Here is a 22,452-nt window from a genome sequence, read left to right as displayed (position 1 = left end):
GAAGGGATCTTGGCCCGGGTAGCCTCATCCTTCCTAGTCTCCAGCCCTACCTCCTCTCCTGATTGGTTGCCCAGCTCAGACTCCCATTTGTCCCAGTCTTGATGGGAGTGAACTCAGATCTAAATCCAAACAAGTTCTTTGGCCTCTAAGCCCCATCTGTGAAATGGGTGCAGTAAGAGCCCACACCTCACAATGAGTGGTCAGACTGAGACTGCCTGTTGAGTTCTAATCAGAACGGAGGAGTGAGTAAGACAGAAGGACAGGCCTCATTTCCAGAGCGTGGGCCCTGTGCAGAGCCAGCTCAAAGCCGAGTCAGTATCACCCAGGACTGCCAAGCAGCCACCAAGGACTTTAGGATGTTACCTTGCTGCCACCTGCTGGACACTGACAGTCTCACAGCCAGCCCTCCATCTTCCACTAAAGGAGTAGCCCTCACCCCCACCCCCACCACCCCACCCCGCTGGTCCTCCCTATAATATTTAGGCTGGGCAGGACCCTTAGAAAACCAGTCATTCATCAGATGTACTGTAGGGAACTCTAGGCATCCCAGACAGCTCGGGACCACGCTGTGTTAGAACCAGAGCTTGCCCACCTCTTCCCTCTGGTAGGGTTGCTAAAAGATATGAGAGTTACTTTCCTGTGCTTGACTCTGTAGACTTTCGGAAGAAACTTGACCAAAGACACGAATGGAGGCAGACAGTGCGTCAGGGAGTTGAGCCAGAGAGCATGTTGAACTGAGAAAGTGACAGACAGAAGCCAGCAGGAAAATGCTCCGCTGTGGACACGTGGGGTTACGTCACTCCAGGGAAATGGGGTGTGGTCACCCCTGAGAGACAAGACGCAGCTCAGCAGACATAATGCTTGCCTGACATGCATAAAGTCTCAGGTTTTGTCCCTTAAATGGCACTGAACTGTGTGTGGTGACACATGCTTATAACCCCAACACTGGAGGGTCAGAAGTTCAAGGCCGGCCTCCTCTGCTAAGTGAGGAGTTTCAGGTCACCGTGGCATGCATAAGACACTCTCTCAATTCGCTGGACAGACAGTGTGTGCTCCTGGGAACTAACTCTCCTAGCTGTCCCCAGCCTGGCCTGCAGCCACAACAGCCACAAAAGTATTCAGGACGGGGGAAGCCCCAGACATCGATCCCAAAGCCAACAGGAAGCCCACTGCCGACTCAGCAGTGCGAATGCCAAGGGCAGCTGTTCTCCAAGTTCTCTGATCCCACAGCATCAGGACCACCTGGGGAACTTGCTGGAAATGTAAATTCTTGGTCCTGGTCCCAGATCTGAGCCAGAAACATGGGGAGGTATGGCCCAGCAATCTGTCACTCAGCAACCCTCACAGTCGGTCACTTTGTTCCTTCAAATCCAAGAGCCTGTAACCTGGAGGAGAGTCTGGAAGCAACCATCGCCAACAGCACCTGCCATGAGGAGGTGACAGCTGCCCTCTAACAGAGGCAGAGGGGTGGCAGTGACTGGCCCAGGATCACTCAGGTAACAGGTGGGAGATGAGTCTTTTGCCTCCATCCAACACACACACATGCGTGTATACACACACACACACACACACACACACCCTGCCATGGAAGTTGGTTCCACCAACATTTGGGCTCAAGGCAGGGGATGAGTATTAGACCCCAAAGTCCCCTCTCCCTCTGTCATATTTCTCTCTGCTTTCTAAACTGAAGCTTCCACCAAATGGCCCTGGAAGCTCTTCTGGGAAGAATGCCAAAGCCAGGTGTCCTTCTCTTGGCTTTCAGCTGCACCCCACCCCATCAGCATCCCCAACCTCCATCAGGACCAGCCACTGCCATCCACACTCTCCAAACAGCAGAATGCCAACAGCCTGAGACCCATGGGTTAAGCCTCAGTAGGAGCCTGTGCAGGAATACTCTTTAAGGCGCTTCCTTGGCACGGCTCCTCCTTCCCTGACTTGTCCCCCAGCCTTCCTTCCCTCCCCTCTGCTCCATCTGCTGCTCCTCCTGGCTAGGCTCCCCCTCAGTTGGCACAGCAGGAAAAGAGAACAGGATGGTCTATTTTTATCCTGAGATGTTGTCGTGGGGCAGGAGAGGGCACCATCTGACTGGGAAACTTGGGGAGGTCAGAAGGCAGCGGGGAGTTGGTGGGGGGAGACCCAGGATCTCCCTGAACGCTGTTGCCCACAATGGTTCTGGAAAGCAGAGAGACAGCTCTTGGAGCAGCTTGGAGCCAAAAATTCATGGGCTGCTCTGCAGCACTGTCACCGATGGCAAGACACTGCCCTTCTCTGTAGCCATGTCCATGCCGGCAGAACAGGGAGGGACACAGACCCTGCTTGTCCTGTAAGGCTGCTTCCGTGTACCTGAAGCCTTGCAAGCTTTCTGCTGAATGTGAGCACACAGGCCAAACTCCCTGGGGACACTCTTACTTAAGCTTAGAAAATATCCTAATTCTTCCAGCCTGATAGCAAATTCGGAATATCATCACCAAGCATGTCTACCCTTATTCTCCTTTGTACATGTTTGATATTTTAAAATTATGTAAACATCGTGTGAATCTACTGTTCTTTTGGAAAAAATAATGAAGCATTATGGGAAACACAACACTCCCACCTGCCCTCCTTGGACCACAGGCGGTCTTTCTAAAAAAAAAAAAAAAATAGGGGCTGGGGATTTAGCTCAGTGGTAGAGCGCTTACCTAGGAAGCGCAAGGCCCTGGGTTCGGTCCCCAGCTCCGAAAAAACGAACCAAAAAAAAAAAAAATAGTTCGTTTATATTATGTGTACAAGTGGTCTGCCTGTGTGGTACATGTATCACATGTGTGCAGTGTCCATAGATGTCAGAGCTCCTGAAAGTGGATGGCTAGGAGCCCCTGAGTGAGTGCTGGAAACCAAGAGCCTTTGCAGGAACTCCTGCTCTTAACCCCTGACCTATCCATCTCTCTAGACCACTGTGGCAGTTGGGGTTTTCAATGCTTCATCAGAAATCTTTGTTTGACACACACAGGCATTCACGGTATGATAGTTTTCCTTCCATATCTATATATACTGTGTTCAAATACAATTGTGTAGTCCGCTTACATACTGTCAGGACGTATATAAAAATTGTTTGAAGGGTGTGTGACTTTGTGTTGCTGGGAGAAGTTGTTGATATTTAATGTTTGGTTTTTTTTGTTTTTTTTTTTTGTTTTTTTTTTGGTTCTTTTTTTTTCGGAGCTGGGGACCGAACCCAGGGCCTTGCGCTTCCTAGGTAAGCGCTCTACCACTGAGCTAAATCCCCAGCCCCTAATGTTTGTTTTTAAGACAGTATCATGGAACCCAGGCTGACCTTGAATTCACTATATATCCAAGTCTAGCCTCCTGCTCCTTCTTCCTCCTCCTCTTCCTCCTCCTCCTCCTCTCCCTCTTCCTCTTCCTCCTCCTCTTCCTCCTCTTCTTTCCCCTCCTCCTTCTGAATACTAGGGTTACCGTTGTACATCTGTTGAGGTTTGATCTTGCTGTGTATTGTAATGCTAAGTGTAGATCCCTAAGACCTGGAGTCCATACTGTAGAACCCCCAAACTGACCGGACCCTCAAATTATTTCTGATTAGTAAATAAAGATGCCAACAGCCAATATCTGGGAAGAAGAGACATAGGCGGGGTTTAGGATTCCCAGGCTTGGGGTTGGAAGAGAACCAAGAGGGAGAAGAAGGTGAATGGAGGAGAGAGAAGCCACCGTGGATTAGGTGAGTTTACGAGAACATGATAAGTAGTAACTCAGGGTTATTGCTAGGGAAGTAAATTCTTAGAGCACAGAGGGTAGGTATCTGCCCAGCTCTTGTGCTATTTAAGGCTTATTAGAAATATAAAGGTTGTGTGTGTGTCTTTCATCCACAAACTAAGTGGTAGAAACCCCCGGTCAGGATTAAATAATTTCTACAGTACACTATCACATCCGTCTTAAGATATGTGCACATACATGTACCACAGAGCACACATAGAGGTCAAATGACAGCCCTCAAGACAGTAAGCTTTGGCGGCAAGGTCTCTTATCCACAAAAGCCATCTCACCTGCCTTAGAGTGTGTGTGTGTGTGTGTGTGTGTGTGTGTGTGTGTTATTGTTGTTTTTTTAAGATTTATTTATTTTATGTATGTGAGTACACTGTCACTTGACACACCAGAGAAGGGCATCCGATCCCATTACAGATGGTCGTGAGCCACCATGTGGCTGGTGGGAATTGAACTCAGGACCTCTGGAAGAGCAGTCAGTGCTCTTAACTGCTGAGCCAGCTCTCCAGCCCGGAATGTGATTTAAAAAGCTGTTTCTCTACCCATCATTCCACTTCCTCTTTTCTGCCCCACCTGCTAGTGTTTCTGAGACCCCCGTTGTATAAATAATTACAGATTTATTTAGCCAGTCCCCGGCTGCTGGGCAACCAGGTGCCTTCTAGCAGCACAAGCCACAAGTCATGGACTCCCGTGTCCACGACTCCTTACAGTGAAAACCGCAGCAAGACATCTCTGGGCCTGCATTGCTGCACTCTGTAGATATTACTGCGGACCCCTGACGCCAAAGCTTTTCCTCCATCTTTAAAAAGCAAGTCGAGAGATGACAGGGGCAGGCACGAAAGTTAGCTGCACCGGGCTCTGCCTTGGCTCCTCTCAAACTTCAAAAGTCAGCGGCTGTCAGAGCCAGGCCCCTGCTCCGGAACCATCACCTCCAAAACAGTTCCAGGGCTCAGACCAGGGGCTTCAAGGCCATGCTGCCTGTCACCTGCCGCTCCTGCACTGAGATGCGACTCTCTTTACCATCCTCCTGTGCAACAGGCTGACACCCATGCAACGTCTCCTGCACTGGAGCAGCAGTGTTGTGACCGGGATAATCTTCTATCTCCACAGGATCTTGTCCTCGAGCCTCAGGGGGTAAGACCTGGAGAGCCAAAGTATGAGATCCAAGGTCACCTCTAGCCACAGAGCCATCCTGCCTCTGAAGAGTAGAATCCCTTCCACTGGGGTGGGAGGATGGGGGTATCAAAGCTGATTTCCTGGATGCCTCCTGCCCCCTGCTGGACACATGAAATTTGGCAGGAAATTTCCAGAGCCACTGCCGGGCAGCGGAGGAGAGGCTGCCCCTCTGGTTCCACCTACTGGTCCCTGAAGGCGGGACTTACCCCGCATTCAATGCTGGGGAAAGCACAGCCTGGGTTACTCTGCCGGCGCCCAGCTCCGCCCTAGGGGGAAACGATTGGGTAGGAGGAAGGGATGAGGACTGGAAGCAGGGTTGGGTGGGGGTGAGAGTAGCCCACTGTCACCCTACGTGCTCCAGGGACAGACCCTGAACCTGTTTGTGCATGTGTGCGCATGCGCATGCGGAATGTGGTACTGGGCGTATTGCAAGGGGTAGAGGGTCCACACTCCCATGTACGCACTATTGGAGGCCAGAGGTCAATATCCTGTGTCTTCTTGCACTTTCAACCCTTATTTTCTGAGTCAGGGTTTCTCTTGGAAACTGGAGTAGCCAGTGGCTGACTAGCAAGCTCCAGAAATCTGTGTGTCCACTTCCCCGCCACAGCGTTGGCATGAGAGGCCTTTTCCATGGATATTGGATCCGCACTGAGGATCCAATACAAGCTCTTCGCTCACGGAGTAATAGTCTGTCTCCCTGCACCATTTGCCTCCCTACCTGCCCACCAATCACTCTTTCAGCTTCTCTTCCTCAGGGATGGCTTACCTCATTGTCCTTTGGTTTCTTGACCACCTTTTCTAGTGAGAAGAAGAAGGGGTGGGACATGGGGAGGTCGAGTCAAGATTAATCACTGCCTCTGTTCTGCAGAGCTGAATCCTCCCTCACTTCCCCCTCCTGAGTACTCACTGATATAGAGAAAAACCACAAAGATGGTGATGAGGATGACCATCACGACGGGAATGACCAGCAGGGCTCGCATCCGGGGCTGGAAACCTGGAGAGACAGACGTCGAGTGCTCCCACTGGTGGGTGCTCCCACAGGTAGGTGCTCCCACTAGCAGATACTCCCACAGGTAGGTGCTCCCACTGGCAGATACTCCCACAGGTAGGTGCTCCCACTGGCAGATACTCCCACTGGTGGGTGCTCCCACAGGTAGGTGCTCCCACTGGTGGGTGCTCCCACTGGTGGGTGCTCCCACTGGCATGTGCTGCCCAAAGCAGCTCTATCCTCCCAAAATTCAGGCCTCCTGATATCAGAGCTTTTGAGCAGTAGCATTGTGGATAATGTGGCCACTATGGGAACTTTTAAAATACTTTATGGTACTCGCCAATGTTTATCCATTGAGAGAGTCCATCTTTGGGGGTGGGGTTATGGTGTATGTGAGCCTAGTCGTGTTCAGGTGTGTGCACCTGTGCATATATGCAGAGGTCAGAGGAAGATGAGGGTTTCCTGCTCCACCATATTTCACCCAGACAGAGTCTCTCACTGAGCCTGGAGCTAGTCTGTGATGCAACAAACTACAATTCTCCTTCTAGTGCCAGGACATAGTATTAAGGTCACAGTGACATGTGGTGTGGTCATGCCTCACTCATGCTTGCACAGTAAACACTCCTACCCTCTGAGCTGTCTCTCTAGCCCTGGAAGAGTGCAGTTGGGATGATAAGCCCCCAGTTAGCTAACTCCCCATCTGGCTTTCATCAGCTGTGTGGTGACGGGACACCTCCTGCCTGCCTGTTTCACCCTTCCCCCACACTGGGTTGTGCAGCTCTGCGCCTGAATTGTTACATCTGCTGCAAAGGATGGAGGAGGGGCTGGGGATTTAGCTCAGTGGTAGAGCGCTTACCTAGGAAGCGCAAGGCCCTGGGTTCGGTCCCCAGCTCCGGAAAAAAAAAAAAAGGATGGAGGAGAGAAATAAAGTATCTCTTATGTCTTCACTGCTATTCTAAGTAACAAATGAAAAAACCAAATAAATGGCAGCTGGTCTCAGAGGCAAAGGGTGCAAACACACACACACACACACACACACAGAGTCATAAAGGTAAGTCCTCTTTGAGACAGGGTCTCTCTAAGTGGTTTAGGCTGGTCTTGAACTTGGGGTTCTCATGCCTATACTACTCCACCTAGCTCATAGGTCAGGAGGCAGACACCAGTGACACAAGCACAGGCCCATGGGTGGCTACCTGGCTTTTAAATAAACTCGTATCGGAAGCAGGGCCAAGGTTAGGATGAAGGAGGTAGGCAAGGTCATGCGTCTGGACAGGTCAACTCCTACTTAATTTAAAAGTTTGCTATGTTGTGAACCACGGGTTTTTTTAAAATATGTTTTTGCTTTTTTTCTAGCATCATCTCAAAATGTTGTTTTCTCTTGTTTACTGTCCCTTCTTGATGTCTTCTTTTTTTTTTTTTTTCTTTTTTTCGGAGCTGGGGACCGAACCCAGGGCCTTGCGCTTCCTAGGCAAGCGCTCTACCACTGAGCTAAATCCCCAACCCCCTCGCTCTCTTCTTACTTTTTTGATAAGTTTTTAAATTTGTATTTATTTGTATCTATGTATATCTGAAAGTGCCTAGAGGTATGTATGTGCACTGTGTGTGTGCCTGGTACCAGCAGAAACATCAGATCCCCAGGAGCTAGTCATGAACAGTTGTACACTGCCTGGTGTGGGTGCTGGGAACTGAACCCAGGTCCTCTGTAAGAGGAGCAAGTGCCACCTCTCCAGCCCTAGAAACATGTTTAAACTTTAATTTATTATTATTATTATTATTATTATTATTATTATTATTATTGTGTGTGCGTGTACATGATATGTGTGCTATGCTGTACATGCAGAGGTCAGAGGACAACTTTTAGGAGCTGGTTCTCTCCTTCCACATTTACATGGACTCTGGGGATGGAAGCTGGGCCATCAGGCAAGAGCTTAACTTGTTGAGTCATCTCAGCAGCCTTCTTTTTATAACGAGATTTTCTGTGTTGGAACAGTATCTTCCTAAGTTGCCCAGGCTAGCCTTGAACTTACCAAGCTCTTGCCTCAGCCTGACAGGCCGGCTCACCAGACCTAGCTCTCTTACCCTTCTCTGCCTTCATTCATTCAGTGATGGCCTGGTTTCTGTTATCTGAGTTTGTGATGATCCATGGGGACTGGTTGAGCATCACACCCTAGCATCTAAACTGAGGTCAGCAGACGACACTGTCACAATGTACCTGAACCTCAAGGGAGGGGCAGCAGTTTCCAAACTGCAAAATTCCATGTCAGGCACTTACACAACAGGAAGAAGGAAGGAAGGAAGGAAGGAAGGAAGGAAGGAAGGAAGGAAGGAAGGGAGGGAGGGAGGAAGGGAGGAAGGGAGGAAGGAAGGAGGTGCTGTCAACCCATTTTATAGTTGAAGAAACTGAGGCTCAAACAAGGGATATGACCCAAGACAGGAGCTAAGGTACTATACCCCAAACTGCATCTTGTTCTCACTCCTACCCAAGTCAGTGTTCCTGCATGCCTCAGTCTCTCCTCAGTTCCCTGCTTCCCAAACACTTGGCAAGACCCATTCTCCCCTGGACTTACCACAGAGGGTATCAGTCTGACTTGTTCCTTCCCGTAGGACCATCAGCTTCTGATCTTCACAGCTGCACAGACACATGTGTACACATGTATGTGCATGCACTCACACACAGGCAGAGAAGGGAGAAGAGAGAGAAAGAGAAACAGGGCTCCCCACCATAAGACTTCCAAGCCCAGGGGAGTCACCCAGCCAGCTGCAAGTCCTTGTTCACTGAGCATGTGATTATAGCGACATCCCACGACAGTCATTAAGGGAAGGGGAAGAACAGAAGCCCACAGAAAGGAAAGGTTACGGCCATATTGAAATGCAGATAGCCAGGAGTGTAGGTGGTAGGAACAGGAGGGGTTGGGGTGGTCTAAGGTGGGGCTTCTCAACCTTGGCACCTGGGAAATCTCCTACACAGAACATTTAACAGAGCCTTTGCCTCCACTAAGTACATGCCAGAAACAGCCCCCTCACCAAGTACAGCATCAGGAAGATGACCAGATGTGGCCAATGCCCCCACAGAGAGCAAAACTGGTCCCCATTAAGAAGCTCTGGTTTCAGGGTCTTCTGGGAAGACCTCTGTGAAAGGAAGATCACAAGGCATTGAAGGATGGGTAAGTTGGACCCGGCTAAGCAGGAACAGTGTGACAGGAGAGAAGTCACATGGTGCCATGTGTGGTGGTGAGCAGCTCCGGGCAGGGCAACTGCAGGCAGCTAGAGAGTGTCCTTGGCACTTAGCCAGATGACCTAACTAGTGAGAGGACCTGCTCCCAGTCTGAAGGAGACATTGCAGCAGAGTGGGCAGTCAGAGGCAGAACAGGAGTGGAGATGTGAGGTGTGGATGGGGATGGGTGGTCCTGGGAGGGCTGGATGAAGAGGGACATGGCAAAGGAAAAACGGGATGTGGTGAAAGAGAGGCTTCAGAGAAAGCACGTGCTCTAGCCCTGTATGAGAAAGGCACTCATCGGTTTACAAATCGGCTGAAGCCTCCTGAGAGTAGAGGCATCTGAAATCCCCATAAGAAGCCGGGATCCCCAGAGAAGATCAGAAGGGTCCCCCAAGAGGTACAAAGGTTGAAACAGCAACACACACCAGCTAAGTGGGGCAGTGAGTGTGGTAGATGCACATTTGACCCAGGACAGGAGCCTCTGTGGTAAGCCAGACCTACCAGTGAGGACTATGAGTGCAAGCCGCAAGGAGGCACTATTCCAAACAGAGAGACCAGTGCCTGTGTGCCTGTGTGCCTGTGTGTGTGTGTGTGTGTGTGTGTGTGTGTGTGTGTCTGTCTGTCTGTCTGTCTGTCTGTCAGCAGGGGAGGGGTGTATCAATTTATTAGCAGAGTCTCTCTATTCCTCTGTCTCCCCCTCTTCACCACTCCCTCCCCATCTCTGTCTCTCTGTCTCTCTGTGTCTCTGCCTCTCTCTGTCTCTCTGTCTCTGCCCTCCCCCCCCCTCTCTCTGAAGGAGTAGTGAGGAAACAGCCTGAGGGAACAGGTTTGCACATTAAGAAAAAATTATATGTGAAATGTAAAAAAAGGAACGTGGCATGTGTTTAAGTTTTCTCCCGAACAGGAGACTTCGAAGCAAAAGAGTAAACAGTGTGCCCAGGGGTGTGAGTGTAGGGTGCAAGGTGTGGGGGAAGACAGGAAATGTAGCTGGAAGGCCTAGCCCCATTCCAAGGAGTCTGGGCTTCCTCCCAAAGGCAGCAGAAAGCCATGATGTGCTTTAAATCATGAAGTGCTGTGATCCAAAAGGGGTTCCGGAAGCTCACAATGGCAGCACGGTGCAGAAGCAGACAAGGGACACCAAAGGCAGGGAGTCTATGAGGAGACAGGGTCATCACCACACCACGGTGAGGAGGCACAGACTCCCGTGACCACTTTGGAGCGTAAGGAGGTGGATCCCCAAGGCATTCACACCAGATGTAACAGGCCTGATTGACTGGAGGTGAAGGCAAGGGTGGGCAGCCCACTGTGTGACTGCCTGGAGCCAGAACCTGTCTGTCACTTGGGGTTCAGGGCTTGGCTAGGGGCCCATTCTGGATGTATAGAGTCTGAGGTGCTGGTGACCCATTACATTTAGCAATGGAACTTAAATTAACTATCTGGGGACCAAACAACGGATCCAGGGGAAGATGGAGCTAGAGATATAGACAAGACAGCCAAGGAGAGGTGGAAAGAAGTGGTTAGAGAACACAGACAAAGCCTGACAAACACAAGTAAGAGTCCAGAAGGGCTGGGGACATTGGTAACTCAGTCAGGAAAGCACTGTGAACCCGAGGGCCCCGAGTTCAAGCCCTAGAACCCACAATAAAAAAAAAATCCAGGCTTGGTGGCAAGTGGTTGTAATCCCAGTGCTGGGACTCTCTTAAAAAAAGAGGGGGGATAGTACCTGAGATGCAACATACCAAGTTGATAGCTGACATATGCACACACACACATGCGCACACACACACACATGCATGCGTACACACATGCATGCACACACATATACACATGCATGTGCACACATGCATGCACACATATACACATGCATGTGCACACATGCATGCACACACATATACACATGCATGTGCACGCATGCATGCACACACATATACACATGCATGTGCACACATGCATGCACACACATTCATATACATGCAAATACATGGATGCACACATGCATGCACATACGCACACACATGCACACACACATACCCACCAAGAAAGTGAACTAAAAAGGGGAGAAAGGGATGTCATGATGCCTTAAGAAGAGAGACTTCAAGAAGATATGGAGATCAACAGGCTCCATTAACTAAGTGAAAGCAGGCTAGAAAAACTGCACAAAGTGTCCCTTAGGCCAGCCACAAGGTCACATTCACAAGTGAGGCTATTGGGGTATGGGGTGGGGGGGTGTCAGGGACTGAACAGCAGGTGGTTAAAGAGACTGAGACAGGACCCACCCTACTATTGGTTAGGGAGAGGCAGCCCTTATACCTTGTCCATGGATGACACTTTTCAAAAAGTGATGACCCATTGGAGAAGAATCCGACCGGGCAGGGTTGGCAGACAGTATCAGTAGTCTCAGTGGCTGGCAGGATGTGAGAGGACACATCAGCAGACATCTGGGCCACAGCGTCTGACTCCCAAGGGAGCCAGTAGACAAGCAGGGCAGGGCACCGCGCCTGCCCTCAGCTCCTTACCCCAGTGCAGCCCCTGAAGGCCACAACTCAGCAGGAAGCTGCCCAGAGCTAAGGTCAGAATGCAGAAGAGCCCATGCCCTCTGGAGGGAAGATGCCAGCCCTGGTGGGAATTTCTCTGCCCTCAGCTTCTGAAGGCCAAAAGCCCACAGCTCACCCCCAGCTCTTCCCTGCCAACCACAGAGCTGACTGTCTCCCCGGACGGCCGGGCCACTTACCCATCTGCACGACTCCAAAGCCAGGGCCACAGGGCGTGTGCTGAGCGCACGTCTCGCACTCCTTGCTGGCGCAGTGCTGCCCTTCCTTGCAGGTACAAACAGTGTCTGAAACCGCGGTGCCCTCCTTCTTAACCTGAAGCCCTTGATCTGAGCGGAGATGAGAAGGAAAATGGGAGAACCCGCTGGGTCACAATAAGGACCTCCCTCCTCACATCACCTGATGGTTTTCTGACTCTTCCTAGCACAGATGTCGATCAACTAACTCCTTCCACCCAGACCCCGACTCACCAGGACAGACCCTGGCCACTAACGTCAGAGCGATTTCAGCATTAAGAATACCAACCCGGTTCTCAAGTCCCCCATCCCGGCAGCCCCACGCACTGAGTTCGCAGTGTCGGTGCTGGTGGCAGCGGATCTCCCTGTTCCAGTGAGCTGAGAATTCGCCTGAGTCGCACGGTTGGCATTGGGTCTTCTCAAGAGCTGTGCAGTGGCTAACTAGTCGGTTTCCTGAAAAAAACAAGAGAATATGAGGCAGGTTGGGCCAACCCTGGGACTCAGACTGTGTCACAACCCCGGGGAGCCAGGGCTTGGGGGAGGGATCGGAGCTTGGGAATGGACGAACATCTCGGACCCTACGTGAGCAAGGGAGATGAAAGAAATGGGAAAGCCTGGGGCATTCTGGCATCAAGGAAGGGTCCACCAGCAAAGCGGTCTGTATCCCGCAAAATGAGAGGGAAAGGGTTTGGTACAGGGCAGGAGGGCTAGCATCTCACCCGGCTGGCACAAATCGCAGCACTCGCCACCTTGGAGGTACTGTTTGTCACTGCACGTAACACACTGTCCTAGATGGACCTAAAAACGGAAGTGGGATCGTTGTCAGGCACATTGAAAGTTAGCCAAGACACGGGCTGCAGCAGATGTGGAAATCCGAAGCAGAAAAGAGAGCCCCCACAGTATGAGGTCTATTAGGTTTCTTTACTCGGTTGCCAAATAGAGTCTTCCTGCCATCTCACAAAGCAAGAACTCAGAACCCTCTAATCCGAACAGATGCGCACGACTCTTCAGTGCTCCCAAAGACCAACCAGGAAGGGAGAACTCCAGTTCTTCCTCCAGAGCCCCGAGGCTGCTGGCTCAAGCTGGCCTCAGTCCTTCTCCTGGTTTCTGTCCCCAGCTCCCCACCACCAGAAGGATAAGAATCACTCCACTGAGGGCAACACTGAACAGAGTCTCACAGGGACAGGATTCAACGCATTCAACAGGTCACTCTCAACACTTGTTTCTACAACATCCGGGTACCACCCATGCTATGAGCTGCTTCTTGCTAATTTAAACACACTTCTTGTAACTGTAACTCTTCTACTGTTGCCTCAAGAGAACAGCCAGTATCACTTCCTATAAATTAAAAGAAACCCTAAAAATACACTCAAGAGATTCCTCACAGGGTTCTGAAGCCTCGGCTCATAGCTTTCCTTGCTGAGATCCTTGACTCTGTCTACTCTTGATTTTACTTTTAAGGGTGGGGGGGGGTCGGGGGTGGGGTTAGCAAGTCTTTCAAAGGCATTAACTAGCAAGCGTGGTGATGAAAGCCTCTAATCCCAGCACTCAGGAGGCAGAGGCAGGTGGATCTCTGTGAGTCCAGCTTGGCCTACAGAGTGAGTTCCAGGACAGCCAAAGCTACACAGACAAAACTGGTCTCAAAAGAAAGAGAGAGAGAGGTGGGGGCGGGGGGGGGGGGGAAGGCATTAACTCTGATCTAGCTCCAGAGACTTGCTCCTTGAAGACCTAAGAAGCAAGACAGCTCAGCCAGTCAAGCTGCCAAATCTGAGAGCTGGAGTTCAGTCCCCAGAAACCACATAATAGAAGGAAAGAACCAACTCTCAAAAGTTAGCGTCTAACCTCGTGTGTGCGTGTGTGCGTGTGTGCGTGCGTGTGTGTGTGTGTGCGCGTGCGCATAAATAAATAAATAAATAAATAAATAAATAAATAAATAAAATAAATAAATAAGTGTCATTTTTTAAATGAGTAAGAAAAGGATTGGTAGGAGCTGGAGAGGTGGCTCAATGGTTAAGAGCACTGGTTACTCTTTCAGAGGACCCAGGTTCAATTCCCAGCATTCACATGGCAGCTCACAACTATCTGTAGCTCCAGATCCAGGGGAGCTGACACCCTCACACAGACAGACAGGCAGGGCAAAACACCAATTCACATGAAATAACAACGAAATAATATTTTTTTAAGGAACAAAGACAATGAGATTGTAGGGGGACAGGTCTGAGCCCACTTCCTAGTTTGAAAAAAAAATGTGAAAACCCACCAGTCCCTGAGCATGAAATCTCACCAGTTCCCACCCTGGAGATCTCCATGCTGGAGATCTCCATGCTGGAGAACTCCCCCAGGACGCCCTACATAAGCCTGCCTGCTGTTCAGTTCTCTATTGCTTCTCCCCTGAGCAGAGGCAGCCGTTCTCTTGTTTCTCCCCCAGTAAATCTCTCGTGTGAGATTTGTTGTGCTCTGTGACTTTGTGATATTCCTTGGACCCTGGCTGCCAGGATGCCTTTCCTTCCAAAGCAGCAACACCTCCACAGGGAAGCCTTTCAGGATTTCTCCTCAAAGAGAAATCAAAGAGCAGAGGCGAAACACTTTTAGAAATAGTCTGCTGGGCAGTGGTGGTGCAAACCTGTAATCCCAGCACTCGGGAGGTAGGGACAGGTGGAGCTCTGAGATTGAGGCCAGCCTGGTTTACAGACCAAGTTCTAGGACAGCCAAGGCTACACAGAGAAACCTTGTCTTGAAAAATACAAACAGGGCTGGAGTGATGGCTCAGTGGTTAAGAGCACTGACTGCTGTTCTGGAGGTCCCAAGTTCAATTCCCAGCAACCACATGGTGACTCACAACCATCTGGACTGGGATCTGATGCTGTCTTCTGGTGTGTCTGAAGAGAGGGACAGTGTACTCACATACTTAAATAAATCTTTTCTTAAAAAAAGAAGAGAGAAAAATACAAACAAATAAACCAGAAAGAGACAGAGAGAGACAGAGACACAGAGAGAGAGGTGTGCCGGAGAGATGGCTCAGCAGGTAAAGGCTTTTGCTGCCAAGCCTGAGTTCAGTCCCTAAGAACCACATGCTAGAAAAAGCTGGCTTCCATAAATATTCCCCTGACCTCCACACACGCTGTGGCACTCTAGTGCGCATGCGTACATGCACACCAATAATATATAAAAAATGTGATGAAAACTACACTTTTTTTTTAAAGTGTGAAAGGTTTTCTTTTTTAAGGACCACAAAGTGGGCCTATGTTTTGGTGTGTGTGACACGCAATGCCCACTGCCCCGTTTGTGACTTGGAGCCTGCACTTGTCCCAACTGAAGCATACAACACTGGTCAATATTACCTCCCACCTTGTTTGTTTTGTTGTTTTGGTTGCAGATGCCCAGCTAGCTGGCCTGAAAACTTCTGGGATCCTCGTGTTTCCACCTCCTTCCTGTCTCATAGTAGGGAGCATTAGGAGTTCGGGCTTCTGCAACTCCACACTAAGTCACATGGATTCCGGGGATGAACCCAGCTCCTCAGGCCTCCATGGCAAGCGCTTCAGCCACGATCCTATCCTTGACGTTCAAGACCTTAAAACTGTTTTTAGATTTATTTGTTTTCCGTGGCCAAGAGTTTTGCCTGCGGTGTGAATATGCCCCAGGCATGCCTGGTGCCCTTCAAGGTCAGCAGAGGGCACTGGATTCCCTGGAACCAGTGTCAGGGATGGTTGTGAGCCAAATTCGGATGCCAGGTAACTGAACCTGGGTCCTCCCCCAGAGCAACAAACATTCTGAGCATCTCTCTAGCCACAAGGTTCATTTTATTCTCGAGTTTAGGTAAATCTGTGGATGTGTGCACGTGTGAGAGTAGGTACCCTCAGGAGAGGGAATTAGGTAGCCTTTGGAGCCAGAGCTGCCGGTGGTTCTGAGCTGCCGGATGTGGGTGTTGGGAATCTGGTTCCAGTTCTCTGCAAGGGTGGCGCATGCTCATAAGCTACCCCTCCAGCTTCTATGTGTGCTCCTTAAAGCCAGGGTACATTTTAGAACCAGCCACGGCGAGGGAATGTGTGGGGCCCACGATTGAGAACAGGACAATCCACTCTGTGTCACGTACTAATTACTTTGCTTCTTAGGCTGTGTTTCCTCATCATTAAAGATTTGTTTTTATTGTGGCTGGAGAGATGGCTCAGCGGTTAAGAGTACTGACTGCTCTTCCAGAGGGCCTGAGTTCAATTCCCAGCCAACCCCATGGTGGCTCACAACCATTTGTAATGGGATCTGATGCCCTCTTCTGGTGTGTTTGAAGACAGCGCAACATTCAAAAAAGATTTGTTTTATTTTTGTTGCTGTATGTATGTACCAGCATAATGTGGCTACTAAGAACTGAATTTGGCAGCCAGCATGCGCTCTTACCCACTAAGCCATCTCTCTAGCCAGCCCTGTGTTCTCACCTTTAAAATGGGACTATAACACCTGCCCTGGAGGTTAGACTGTGAGATTGCAAGAGAACACAGGCGCATGGCCTGGCAGCCTACCAAGGCAGTGCTCAGAAAAAATGGCAGCTTTAATCAACACACATAGATGCTGGGTGTCTCCTTGGATGTCCTGCACCCTAGTGACTGTCTGACCGTCCAGAATCCAGGAAATTGAGATCTCTCACTCAGTAAGTCACTTAATGAAAGGCCCCTGACAGCGCCTGCCCCTTACAGGGCATCATCCCCAGGAAGCACTCCCGGAGACTTCCTACCCTCCTTCTAGAACAGCGGACATCCTCGATAGCATCTTTGAAAAAGACACCTTCCCTCTGATGGCTTGTCAGCCCTAGCTTCCATGCCCTGAAGCAATGGTCCTTCCCCCACAAAAGGTCTCAGGGTCACAGCTTGGAGACCCCTTGCATGTGAGTGGCAAACTCAGAAGTCAGGCAGGCATAGATTCATATCGACGTCGAGAGACTGGGTAAAACCCCTCCCCTTTCTGAGCCTCAGTTTGGTCATCTGTGTAACAGAGACGTTGCGAGAACTCAAATGAAGGCGATACACAGTCTCGCTCACAGCCCCATGCACAGGAAGATCTCAGTAAAGAGCACCTGTTATTTCTGTCAGGGCCCAGCCCCTCCCTGGAGCCCAGATTGGGGCTTATGAGGGCAGACTGTGCTCTCAGGTGGTCCAGACTCCCCTTCATCGCACCCCTGTTCCTTCCTCCATCCTTCCCAAAGGCCCTCATCCACTTCTCTCTCACGCACTCCACCCTCTTCCCGAATCCTGTCTCCCTAAAAGTCATTGCTTAGAGCAATGCTTCTCAACCATGCTAACGGTGTGGCCCTTCACAGTTCCTCAAGTCCTGGTGACCCTGGACTGTAAAATTATTTTTATTGCTACTTCATAATTGTTACTTTGTTACTGCCCTGGACCATAATGCAAATATCGGTGTTTTCTGATAGTATTAGAAGACCTCTGTGAAAGGGTCCTTCAGACTCCACCCCGGGTCACGACTCACAGGTTGAGAACCACTGGCTTAGGGTAAAAGTAAAAGCCAGGAAAGCGAGTCTCTCACTTTTGTTCCTCTCCTGTTGGCGACCTCCACATCAATCCTCGGCAGACCACACGCCAGAGTCTACTCTGGCCGGGGATGTAGCTCAGTTGATACAGTGACTGCCCAGCATACAAGAAGGCCTAGGTTCCATTGTAAGTGCCACATAAAACTGGGCATGGTGGTGCATGCCCGTAGTCCCAGCACTGGGGAGGTGGAGGCAGGCGGATCAGAGATTCAAGGACAGGAGAGATGGCTGAGCTCGTAAGGTGTTTGCCATGTGAATGTGTGGGCCAGAATTCAGATCTCCAGAAACATGTGCAACACCAGGCCTTTGCAGTGCCCCCCCCCAATAACTCCAGCTTCAGGAAGCAGAAGCAGGGGATCCCCAGTGCAGGCTGACTAGTGAGATTTACCATATGGGGAGCTCTAGGTTTGATCGAGACCCTGTCCCGATGAGTAAGGGGGGGAGAGTGTCCAAGAATGACTCACAGTATGAACTTCAGGCCACCACATGCAAGCACACATGTGTTCCCACACAAATGCATGCAAACACACAACCCGCGCATGAACAGAAACAAGAAAAACTAAAAGTCATTCTCGACTAGATCAGGAGTTTGAGGCCAACCCGGGATAGGCGACCTTGGAGGATTGACAAGTATGCGCTTAGGTCACTGACTATCCCAGCTGCAGTAAACCAGGCCTGAAACAGGACGACTTCCTGCATAGACAATTCAAAGCCCATGAAATAACCCAAGTCTCTGTCTCCAACCAAAAAGAATCTACTGTGCTAGAAAGCCAGGGGAGCCTCAACAGAGGAGAGGGGATGAGACTCAGGTAATCAGGGGATTCCCAGACTCCAGAATGAGGAACTGCAGAAACACATTTAAACCAAAAGTGAATCGAGTGCTGACTGAAAATCCCCGAGACGTGCTTGATTGCTTGACTGGGTCTGAGCCCTTCTGGTGCCTGGAGAAACCCAGTCTGGTCTCTTTCTCTCTTCTTGGGTTCTAAAGCTATTCCTCCTCCTCTCCCTCCTCCTCTGCATCCTCCCCCCTTCCTCCTTATTGTCCCAGTGTCTCCTGTACTATCTTAAGTTCAAGAGGCAGAGACACAAACTTGGCGATTTCTCTAGATTGGCTTGACTAGGATACAGGTATGGTCGTTATTAAATTACTTCTTACCGAAAAGGTACCTGGGGGCTTGTTCCCACAAGATTCTCTAGTTGAAAGTGGCCCTTACTGGCAAGCAGAAGATAACCACTGGTGGCAGACATCTGTCCACAATGGGAAAGTGACAGGAAACAGGCCAGACCCGCCCCTTCCCCTAACCAGGCTTTCCTGTCTGCTAACCCTTTCCAGTCTCTGTGGCCAGCTCCTGAGCCCAGGCTTGGATCAAATAAAGCAGTCCGGGCACCGCTGTGTAGGAACGCCCTCCCTAAGCGCCCTCTGTGGACTGTGTGGAGCAGAAACCCAACCTTCTAGGCGGAAAGTGGGGTAGTCTACCTCATTTTTTTTTCTAGTCAAGACCCGAGAGATCTTGCCCATCCTATTCACCGCTTCCCGCTTTTCCCAAATCAACTAGGAAGATCGCTCATCTCCGAAGTCTTGTCGCCTCTTTCCATCTCTCACTCTCAAAGACCTAACTCCCCTAGGAGGTTAGAACAGAAACCACTCACCGCTGTCAACAAGCAGCCCCAGAGCGCGCACAGCTGAGGCAAAGGCAGCATTGCAGAGCGAGATCAGAGCAGCCAGATCACAGGGGTCCCAACGAGGCCACAAGTCACTTCAGAGTCCTTTCTAGGAGTCCCGCCCAGGAAGGGGGCGGGGTCTTCGGGAACCAATCGCGGTGGATCTTTGGCTAGTCACTGAGCAGGGATTTCCCCAGGACCTTCCCGGGAGTCTAATTGCCCACAGGAGTTTAAGGGATGGGCACCAAGGTGGCAGAACGAGGAGTGGTCTCAAAAGGAGCCCTTTTTCCACCCCACTCCACCAGGACCTCAAAAGCCACCTACAGCAGGGCTAAAGACTCTCTTGATTGCAAGGGAGCAGAGGGGAGAAGGATTACTTAGGAACATGGGAGCGCCACGCTCTTGGTTCCCCACCACCCCAATACCCCCGGGAATCTCTGCAGAACCGAAAGCCTCTCCAGAGAGGTCTAAGGAAGTCCCCAGCATCACCGCAAACTCAGAAAACGGGAAAGACCACAGTTGAAGGGCCAGGAGGCGATTCAAGGAAATGAGTTCCCTACTCAGTTTCTCTTTCTTGAGAAGGAAATTCCCACGAATAGGGGCAGCATCCCATCCTCTCATCCATGCGTGCCACTCACGTGTCCCCACGGACTTCTATCCCATCCCGGCTCCATCCAGAGTCTGGAGACAGGCATTTACCATCTGGACCAGCCTTTCATAGGATCAGAGGCTCCTTGAGAACCCTTAGAAGACTAGAGACACTCCCTATTCCCCATTAACGTTACGAGAGGGTACGGGGTAGGGAGGTGTCAGGAACAAGAATTTGAACTCTGGTCCTCATGCTTGTGTGGCAGGCACTTTACTCTGGGTGTCGCCTCCCCCAGTACCACCCACTAGTCATCATTCATATTTCTCTTCCTCCTCCTTCCCCCTCCGCCTTTCCCCTCCCCCTCCTCCTCCTCTCTTCCTTCTCCTGCTCTCTTCCTCCTCCTCACCCCCCTCCCCTCTTAGACTGTATGGCGGTCAGAGAACATTATAAGGGATTTAGTCATCTCCCTCCACCACGTAGGAACCTTTAGTACTGTCTTCACCCCACACCTCCACACTCCACTGCCCCCATTCTTTTTTTTTTTTTTTTTGGTTTTTTTTTTTTTCGGAGCTGGGGACCGAACCCAGGGCCTTGCGCTTCCTAGGCAAGCGCTCTACCACTGAGCTAAATCCCCAGCCCCCACTGCCCCCATTCTTGAACCAGGGTTCACATCTGCTCTGCAGCTAGGGTGGCTTGGGTTCTGATCCAAGCTCTGAGACGGGTGCATTCACTTGAGTGCCAATCCCCATCTCAGTCCCCTCCCAGGAACTTTGAACTAGATGGTGTTTGGAATGCTGATCCTCCAAACTGAACATCCGAGCCTTGCTGAGAGACCAGGTTGCAAAGAAAAAGCAAGACGGGGAAGGAAGGCGTGTTACATTACCCCCAGGCTCGGGGCCTGTCTTACATGCTGTTCAGTATGAAGACACCATGACCAAAGTAACTCTTACAAAGAAAGCATTTAAATGGGGGGCTTCCTTACAGTTTCAGAGGGTTAGCCCGTGATCGTCATGGTAGGAAGCAGACAGGGATGGTGTTGGAGCAGTAGCCAGGAGCTTTGCATCCTGAGCCACAGGCTGCAGGAGGCGGGTGGAGGGAGACTGGACCTGGCACCACCCTTTGAAACCTCAAAGCCCACGCCCAGTGACACTCTCCCCCAGGAAGGCCACACCTCCTAATCTTCCAAAACAGTTCCACTAATTGGGAACAGACCTCAAGCATAGGAGCCTACGGGTTCCATTCTCAATTGAGCCATCACGGATCCTTTGCCACAAAAGCACAGTAATCACTTCATTTATCTTCACTCCATACTTAAGAGTCTCAGAAGAAGTTGCCTTTGTGAGGAGCACAGGGTCAGATGATTGACTGAGGAGCATGTGGGGGGGGTCAGGTTCCCCTATACTGTCTGCCCCTCGCTCCGGAGTCCCCCGCGTCCCGCCACCTCTACCACTGTCCTAACTCAGAGCCTCACATCGAGGATGTGAATCGAGTGTCAATCCCCACCCCTGTCACAAGGAAGATGACAAGACGGACACAACCCTGGTGGTCTCAATACTGACCTCAAGCTACAGTGACCTCTGCATAGAAAGGATGATGGTCACACACAAGAAGGCCAGACACACTCAAATTGGGACCCAGGAGTCTCCATTAAAACCACCCGAAAACATCCGGGATGAGGAGAAAATGAAGCCATTTTCCCCCCTTTTCATCCCCTTTGGACAACAAGTCTGGTTTTCATCCCTGGAAGGAGGGATGGGGTGTGGGGAGAGCACCCCTAGATAACTCGGCTTTCGCTAATTATTTGCTTGATTCCAAAATTGGGCCCTTCACAAAACTGCCTGGGGGAAGCCAGTTCAACAGAATTAAAACATTAATTATATTATATAAAACATATCATAGCGGCAATTAAAGCATCTTAAATTAATGTGGGAAAGAATAAATAGTAGCCTTCGGGGTTGCCCCATGGGGAGAAGACCAGACAAGATAAAGGGAAGATATTTCAGTTCACACACATCCCTAGGAGACGCTTGTGGTGAGGCCCAGGGAAGGGAAGGAACTGAACAGTGTGGGGCTAAAAGGCAAACACAGAGAGCACAGGTAGTGAGATGCTCTCAGGGGAGGGGCAATTGTCGGCTTCCCATCAAGGGAAGGGTCCAGCAATAGAGGTAGGGCAAGGGTTGCTGGGGAGAACAGTGATCCAGGATTCCCAGAGGAAAGGGCCTTCGTGAGAGGCAGGGGGCAGGTGCGTGACTGAGGAGCACGCCTGGAGGTCAGAATCCACAGCATCTGGTATCCAAAGGCCCAGATCTACTCATGATCCTTTACCCTGCATCCTGCCTCTCCTCATCACATAATGTGTGTGTTTTGCTGTTCCTGTTCCTACATATACACTGTACTTACATGCATATTTGCACGTGTCCATTTGTGTAAGTGTGTATATGTATGTGTGTATGTATGTGTGAATTATGCGCATGTTTGATGAAAAGATGATACAGAGCTAATTGTTTTCCAGATTTTTAACTCTGTCACGTATTTATCAGGGTTTTGTGGTGGATGAGTTCATTAAAATATAATCAGGAGATGGTGGTACTCATACTCACCTTTAATCCCAGCACTTGGGAGGCAGAGCCAGGCAGATCTCTGAATTTGAAGCCAGCCTGGTCCAGGCTTGACTTCCAGGACAGCCAGGGCTACACAGAGAAACCCTGCGTGCACGTGTGTGTGTTTGTGTGTGTGTGTGTGTGTGTGT

General features: G+C 50.4%; 1 protein-coding gene across 11 annotated transcripts; it reads right to left on the bottom strand.

Moving 5' to 3' along the window:
* Positions 1-4,347: 4,347 nt before the first annotated feature.
* Cd40 (CD40 molecule) lies at positions 4,348-19,827 on the bottom strand. Of its 11 annotated transcripts, none has more exons than XM_006235511.4 (10): positions 19,103-19,258; positions 12,636-12,714; positions 12,244-12,369; positions 11,863-12,009; positions 11,442-11,535; positions 8,482-8,543; positions 5,834-5,920; positions 5,693-5,724; positions 5,133-5,192; positions 4,348-4,891 (listed from the first exon to the last, which is right to left on the bottom strand). In XM_006235511.4, the coding sequence occupies exons 1-10, from the start codon at positions 19,151-19,153 to the stop codon at positions 4,700-4,702; spliced, it is 930 nt and encodes a 309-aa protein (XP_006235573.1). In that variant the 5' UTR covers positions 19,154-19,258; the 3' UTR covers positions 4,348-4,699. The 11 variants fall into 11 exon arrangements, 9 of the variants coding, with proteins under 9 accessions (XP_006235573.1, XP_008760685.1, XP_063139113.1 ...); XR_591833.3 differs by having other exon boundaries at positions 4,815-4,891; positions 5,693-5,719; XM_008762463.4 differs by lacking the exon at positions 8,482-8,543 and having other exon boundaries at positions 5,693-5,719; positions 19,103-19,259.
* Positions 19,828-22,452: the final 2,625 nt, after the last annotated feature.

This window comes from Rattus norvegicus, chromosome 3, assembly GCF_036323735.1.
Source record: "Rattus norvegicus strain BN/NHsdMcwi chromosome 3, GRCr8, whole genome shotgun sequence".
In the NCBI taxonomy this organism is placed as follows: domain Eukaryota; kingdom Metazoa; phylum Chordata; class Mammalia; order Rodentia; family Muridae; genus Rattus; species Rattus norvegicus.
The sequence above is the reverse complement of the archived record's forward strand: the minus strand, read 5'-3'. Positions and strand labels throughout refer to the sequence as shown.

Bases quoted from the DNA above. Each gene is read 5' to 3' on its own strand.
- Cd40 (XM_006235511.4), bottom strand. From the start codon at position 19,153: ATGCTGCCTTTGCCTCAGCTGTGCGCGCTCTGGGGCTGCTTGTTGACA. The intron at 12,370-12,635 runs GTGAGATGCTAG...TGTTTTTTTCAG, and splicing joins CTGCGATTTGTGCCAGCCGG to GAAACCGACTAGTTAGCCAC. The intron at 8,544-11,441 runs GTATAAGGGCTG...GTGTCTGTGCAG, and splicing joins AAGTGTCATCCATGGACAAG to CTGTGAAGATCAGAAGCTGA.